Genomic DNA, 7500 nt, shown 5'->3' on the forward strand with positions numbered 1-7500 from the left:
GTGTCGTCATAGGATGCATCATTCTGGTGGCCAAGGAAAAGAGGAGATGGGATAGGAAAAAACTGGATTCCAGGGTTGGTGGTTCAAATCATCATTATTGTAGTCGTCTTTATTGACATTGTCTTGTCATCATGATCATCATCATCATCATCATCATCATCATCATTATCATCATCATCATCATCATCAGACCTGCAGATAAATGCACATCGATCAAGACACATTATATTCCAACCATTCGTTACGTCATCGACCTCCAATCTCGTTCTCACAAACTACCAATCACTCTTTGGCGTCACAAAATAACCTCTAATGGCATTCCTTCAGAGTCATTAGACTCACGGAGCCGGAGTTTATCTCGAACTCTACAGCGATAAACCGACAATATCAATTGGATTCAGTAGTCTGATGTCATGCATCCCGGCAAAGGCGGCCATCTTGGTTCTAAACAAAGAAAATCATTACTTTTTATTCTTCAAGCTGGCTAGAAATTTTCATATGTCTTGTGACCAGAATGTGTAAAAGTAAAAACATGATCAAATTTATGGTGTTTTTCCCTCTGGATACGCTTTTATGCTCGCCGGAGAAATATTTCATACGGGCGTCCGCCATTGTTCCGATAGTTTAGAGCCAGTGTTGCTAAGTTACCATGCGTCATTAGGAAGGAAGTGGCGTTATGACTATTGAATCCTATTGCTTGCTACTATTTGAATAGGGCGCTTATCTATCGAAAGTACTTTCCGCCATATCATACAAACCCAAAACCCAATTACTGCAAGGTGGACAGTGGGGTCAAAACAAAACAAAACTAAAAAAAAAAAGAATCTCGGCTCCACTCCGGATCGATCTCGGTCCCTTTGCTTGTAGTGAAGCGAGTGCTCTATCAACTGATCTATCGGAATATTTATAATGTGAATAGCTTACTCCACCACCTTGACCCTTGTCTCACCATTGACTTCCGCAGAGACAATACCACTGCAAACCACGACTTCGACAATCCATCGAGGAAGAGCCTCAGGTGCCATCCACAGTTGTGTCCCCCACCCCCAGCATGACCGTTTCCCTCAGAGGTATCAACGAATGGCACCTCCTACCTCCCATCAGACACAACTTCAAGGGATACACAGTCGACAGCGATTCCACGGGCTACAGAACGAGCATGGCGTGATGTGTTTGACGTCATACACACCATAGCTGTGGTGAAACAGAGGATATGGATGGAACTCCATTTCTTTACTATTCAAAGTCATACAAAGCTGCTAGAAGCTGTGGACTGTAAAAAAGTTATAAACCTGGATGGGGCTCCCTACCTCCACACTGGGCAGGGAGGTACTTACCGTGTCTTCTATCCTCTTATATCTGTTTTCCAACACGCTTTCTGTCTTTGTCTTGGTATGAGATAGCTTGGTTTTGTCCCGACCCTGGCCGGAGTCCTTGGCTGGGAGGGAAACAGTCAAATGCATAGTTATTGTTTTGGGAGATGATATTTTTTACTTGAAAATTATCTCTCTGTTATGTATTATTGTATTTGTTATATTTAATGTATAATGAAATGTAAGCATTTGAGTGTATTCCTCTTTGTTGGATCTTGTGCTAGTGTCCAGGTGAGACTTATAGGTGATATCAGACTAAGTACATTGATGGTATGGTCTTGGAATCTACATCTGATCCCTATTTGTTCCCAATTCCCCTTTTTCTTACTCTCTCTTGACTGCTTTAATTGTAATTCTAGAACTTTCGACTATCCCATTTTATTTCTTTTTACTGGCGCTGATATAACCTAAATGTGTTGCAAGCGCCGTTAAACCCTTAAAACAACATAAAACAACAACGTTATGAACAAAAATGAATAAAACAGCTTCAAAAAAAGAAAGAAAGAAAGAAAAAAAAAGAACATTATACCAAACTTGGAAAGTTTCGAGCTCAAAACCCTTCTTCACCCAACAACAAACACAATGCAATCATAAGTTTCTTACTTTAAAAACCAGATAGACGTCAGTATGTATTTATGTTTTTTTTTTTTTTTCATTGGATAAAGAAGGGTTTTGAGCCCGAAACGTTCCTTGTTTGGTATTTTGTTGTGATATAGTGTGCACTTCAGAGCGCTGCCATGATAAGAAAAGAAAGAAGTATTTTATTGCTGTGACACAACTATGACCAGAAAACTATCTTGACTTTAACACAACTTTAACCAAAAAACTATATTGACTTTGACACAACTTTGACAACAAAACTATCTTGACTTGGACACAACTTTGACAACAAAACTATCTTGACTTTGACACAACTTTGACAACAAAACTATCTTGACTTTAACACAACTTTGACCACAAAACTATCTTGACTTTGACACAACTTTGACCACAAAACTATATTGACTTTGACACAACTTTGACCACAAAACTATATTGACTTTGACACAACTTTGACCACAAAACTATCTTGACTTTAACACAACTTTGACAACAAAAACTATCTTCACTTTGACACAACTATGACAACAAAACCACCTTGACTTTAACACAACTTTGACCAAAAAACTATCTTGACTTTGACACAATTTGACCACAAAACTATATTGACTTTGACACAACTTTGACCACAAAACTATATTATTGACTTTGACACAACTTTGACCACAAAACTATATTATTGACTTTGACACAACTTTGACCACTAAACTATATTATTGACTTTGACACAACTTTGACCACAAAACTATATTATTGACTTTGACACAAACATGACCACAAAACTATATTATTGACTTTGACACAACTTTGACCACAAAACTATATTATTGACTTTGACACAACTTTGACCACAAAACTATATTATTGACTTTGGCACAACTTTGACCACAAAACTATATTATTGACTTTGACACAAACATGACACAAAACATCTTGACTTGAAGTTTTGAGTTTCATACGTACATGTAAAAATACGCCCGTTGAACATCTCTTCATAATATATAAATCTGTGATAACTTTCATCTGACACAACTGGAATGAGTTGGAGAGAGAGAGAGAGAGAGAGAGAGAGAGAGAGAGAGTGAGAGGGAGATAGAGAGGGAGATAGAGAGCATTCATGTGTGATGTATGTGTGTGTGTGTGTATTTGTATTTTATTCTTTTCTTTTTTTGTTTGTTTTTGTTTTTCCGATTAAAGGAAAGAAAATATTGACCACTATTCTATGATTATGTCCATAATGAAAATATAGATTCATTTATCCATGGGTGTGTGTATTATATGTAATATTTATATGTAGTGAGTAGGGCCTACTGGCCGACGTGCTCTTATTTGCAGGTCTGATAGCCGAACGCAACTATGGACTTAATTTAACATCGTTGCAATAGAAAATATTATTCTACGTTGGATTGAAGAGTATTTCAATTACAACAATGAGGCCATTACAATTTGGGTTGTCAGACCTGTAAATAGGTATACGTCTGTCCTAGCATAACTCTGTGGGATAATGAATTAAAAGGAAACGCCTTGATTAGACTTTGACAAGGTCTTGAGTCGATATTCAACCGGTAATCGATTATTGATCTCTTGAGTTCTGTGCTTACCAATGGTATCGTTGTTATTATTATCAATGTTATACTTGTATGATGCAGGATAGAAAATATTATGATATTATGATCAGCAGGGGGACGCGGGGGGGGGGGGGGAACTTAGGAGAGATGTGCCGGGGGGTGGTGGTGTGTATGCAAGGGGGGTGGGGGGGGGGGGGGTAGGGAAGTGAATGGAATAGGAAGAGGGATGGAAGAGCTAATGTTGTTTTGAATGAGAAAGAGAGAGAGAGAGAGAGAGAGAGAGAGAGAGCGGGAGAGAGAGAGAGTGGGAGAGAGAGAGTGGGAGAGAGAGAGACAGAGAGAGTGAGAGAGAGAGAGAGCGGGAGAGAGAGAGAGAGAGATAGAGAGAAAGAGGGGGAGAGATGAAACTGATGCATGACAAATATCTTTTATGCTTAAACAATGAACAACGAAATAAATCTGATTTGACCAACATTTGATTGTGTTTTGTATAATTCTTGATGTTTGTTCGTTTGTTTGTTTGTTTGTTTGGGTTTTTTGTAAGTTATTTTTGTTTGTTTTGTTTTGATTTTGTTTGGGTTTTTATTTTCACAAATCCTGTAATCGAGTACTTATCAAAGTTGGAATCGATTATATGTGACCTTCCAATTCGGTACGGTATTTTGTATTTTGGAATGAACTGGACTAGGATGTCAATCTATTTATAGATACGGAATCAGAACTATGAGATTTGTATCTCTGACTCTTCAAGAAATCATCAATTTTCTTCTCAATAATAGAGACAATTTATGTGTTCTTGAATGAGAGAGATATAAAATTTTACCTATAAAAAGTCTTTTATTTTTCGCTGTGGATGTGGCCCTTCGTTTCAAAGCGTTGTCATTTGTGGCTATGTGATCTCGCTTTCAGATCGGAAGGTCTTGGGTTCGGGCCTCGCACGGTGAGAAAATGTGAGTAAAAAGCCTTTTTCCAAGGATTCAGCTATGCGCCGAGCGCGAGGCTCGAACCCAGGACCTTCCGATCCGAAAGCGAGTGTCATACCACTAGACAACATAGCCGCACGGAACAGTTTTGGCCCCCATTATTATTCATCCAAAAATAAATTATCGGCAACAAAATAAATCTGACCTATGACATAAACCCATTTTGTGACCAGTGGTCAAAATATGTCCAGGAAGAGAAAACAAACAAGACAATAAATCTATTCATAATCTATAGATAGTATGCGCTTGGCTAAGAAGCTCATAACATTGCCATCCGGAAGTATAACGGACCAATACACAAAACTGTTTGTATCCATGAACGTTTATAGTCAGGTTAATACAGTTCAGTGAGAATTACTCATAAACGCGGATGGCAAAAAAAACAATAACAAAGACCTGAGTGACGTCATCTTCGAACTATCTATTAAAGATGATGATTGATAATAATCTGTGAGTTTTATTCATGAATTCAGATTACAAATTTTTGATTTGGTCCATGAGAGAATCTGGGACGAGGACGTTGTTGAGTTTGTGTACAACTCCATTGGAGGCGCTGATGTCGTACTTGATGAACCTTGCGTCGTCCACTTCATCGTAACCTGTCAAACACAAGCACAAACACACACAAAAAATTAAACTAAAATTGAGCTTTATATAGCGCAATATCCACTAAATGTGCTCAAAGCGCTTTACAAGGGGTCCCTGGTAAACAGCAACTTTTAACATGTAGGACGGGACATGACGCTTGTTTGGCGATATTACAATTTTTCGGACAAAGACAACGCTGTTAACGGCCAGGTACTCATTTTACACCTGAGTACGGTGAGAGAATGTGAGTAAAGAGCCTTTTCCAAGGACTCAACTATGCGCTGAGCGCAAGGCTCGAACCTAGGACCATCCGATCCGAAAGCGAGTGTCATACCACAAGACCACATAGCCGCACAAACACACAACAACAACATGTAGTCAAAGTTTTATACGAAGTTGATAGTAATGAACAAAAATGATTAAAATAACTATTTAAAAATAACGATATACTAAACACAGAACGTTTTGAGGTCAAAACCCTTCTTCAGCCGATATCATTAGAATCGATAAAACATCGATATAAATTGTATTCATAGGTGATATAAATCTGCGGACTGTAACAAGTAATGGTCAAAAAGTGGATATAATAGCTTGAAATAATAGCAAAATGCACCAAAATATGTAACCTTTTGGGCTCAAAACCCTTCTTCGGCCAAGAAAATAAAAACCAATACAAACATGAACACATCACTGAAATCACGTGGTGTAGGTAAGAGCGAGGTCATTATAAAATAGAACAGAAGTAAATTGTCACACTAAAAAAAAACGTCAGTTCTACAACTCTCTTGAAATAACTAAAGATTAAAGAGGGATTTATCATCTACAGTTTTGCACCCTAAAAAGACGCTCAGTGACTATCTCCTTGTTGTATAAATCTATAATTCTGTCGTACTTGGAAGAAAGAAAAAGAAACAAGATTGTAAAATTTGGGTCAGGAAACTCGTCTTTCAAATATTAGGTGACCTTCGTCATCTGTGATTTCCTTTAAATTCTCTTTAATTCTCTCCTTACCATCTATTTTTAGAATTTCCCCAGAAAATTCACACCCACCCAACCCAAAATAGACTTTTCTTAAATCAAACAAAAAAGTAATAAGTGCGTTCTATACAGAATGTTGTTCAGCAAAATGATGTCTACATCACAGTGTTTAGTATTTAGAGCTGTCATCAAAGCATTTCTTTACATTTTGTGACGATGTACAAGAGAAATCAGAATGGTAAAATTGTTGGTTGCACCGTAACGAATGTGACGATATTCCTGTGGTTGGTATAGAGAGGGTTAACCCTGTCCTTACCATCCATAGGAAAATCGTCACATTCGTTACGATGCAACCCAAAATTTTCTTATTCTGATTTCACGTTGTTATAGTTATAGCCATAAAAAAACAAACTCGACACTGTGTTGTAGAGCTCATTTCTCTGAACAAAATATAGAATATACTCGTTGCTAATCTGTTTGAAAAATCTATATTTGTGTTGGGTGAGTGTGAAGTTTTGGGTAAAATTCTAAAAATAGCTGGTAAGGAGAGAGTTAATTCCCAGGTTTGAGAGTTTTGGACAAGGTGAAGGTCATTTCGAATCGATCGATAATAGAAGGGCGAATTTATTGGGCACAATACCTTTCTACCTATCAAAGAAAGAGAACTACAACACGATAGAAGCCTGGTGCGAGGAATGAAAAAGGAATAAACCAACAGGAGGGAACTAATTAAAGATCCCTGTAAAAGTCACCCAGGTCTACAGGATCAACCAAGAAAATACTGGGTAGCTGCAAATAGACTACGGTCAAAACATACAAGAACAGCTGCCAACAGGCACAAATGGGGGCTCCAAGAATCACCAACATGCCCAAAGTGCAACCAAGCACCACAAGATGCAAACCACCTCGTCCGAGATTGCCCAGACAAAACTGGAAGGGGGGTTTGAAACCATCAAGAAATGTGATGATGACTTCCGAACTTGGATTGATACCTTGAACATAGAAGTATAGCCGAACGATACTACTACTACTACTACTACTACTACTACTACTACTACTACTACTACTACTACTACTACTACTACTACTACTACTACTACTACTACTACTCTACTACTACTACTGGGCACAATTTAAAAAAAAAAATTTAGAGTGAATCAGTATCGTGCGACATACTTCCATGGTGATCCATTTCTATCCTGTCCTTCTCCTCGAACGTGTGGAGGGAGACGTCGTGGAAGTCTCCTCTGTACAGGGATCCTGGGATCACGTGGTACAGGAGGATTTCTGGGGAGTTATGGGTGGTGGTCAAAACTCATTATTGTGGTTGTTGCTATTGTTATTATTATTATTATTATTATTATTATTATTATTATTATTATTATTATTATTATTATTATTATTATTATT

At 37.8% G+C, this 7500-nt stretch overlaps 2 protein-coding genes across 5 annotated transcripts in view; one reads left to right on the top strand and one right to left on the bottom strand.

Moving 5' to 3' along the window:
• Window positions 1–2390, top strand: part of LOC144969961 (uncharacterized) — a 10893-nt gene extending 8503 nt beyond the window's left edge. For all 3 annotated transcript variants that reach the window (XM_078909070.1, XM_078909072.1, XM_078909071.1), the window contains exons 3-4: window positions 1–74; window positions 965–2390. The exon at window positions 1–74 is cut by the window's left edge and continues 70 nt beyond it. In XM_078909070.1, the coding sequence (XP_078765196.1) occupies window positions 1–74; window positions 965–1168 (278 nt within the window). In that variant the 3' untranslated portion in view covers window positions 1169–2390. The remainder of the gene's footprint in view (window positions 75–964) is intronic.
• Window positions 2391–4921: 2531 nt separating this feature from the next.
• LOC144969964 (transforming growth factor-beta-induced protein ig-h3-like) overlaps window positions 4922–7500 on the bottom strand; it is an 11577-nt gene continuing 8998 nt past the window's right edge. For both annotated transcript variants that reach the window (XM_078909075.1, XM_078909077.1), the window contains exons 6-7: window positions 7267–7377; window positions 4922–5123 (exon numbers count right to left, since the gene is read on the bottom strand). In XM_078909075.1, coding sequence (XP_078765201.1) covers window positions 4999–5123; window positions 7267–7377 — 236 coding nt within the window. In that variant the 3' untranslated portion in view covers window positions 4922–4998. The remainder of the gene's footprint in view (window positions 5124–7266; window positions 7378–7500) is intronic.

This window comes from Berghia stephanieae, chromosome 4 (genome assembly GCF_034508935.2).
Source record: "Berghia stephanieae isolate SIO BIC M18660-M18661 chromosome 4, UCSD_Bste_1.3, whole genome shotgun sequence".
Classification (NCBI taxonomy): domain Eukaryota; kingdom Metazoa; phylum Mollusca; class Gastropoda; order Nudibranchia; family Aeolidiidae; genus Berghia; species Berghia stephanieae.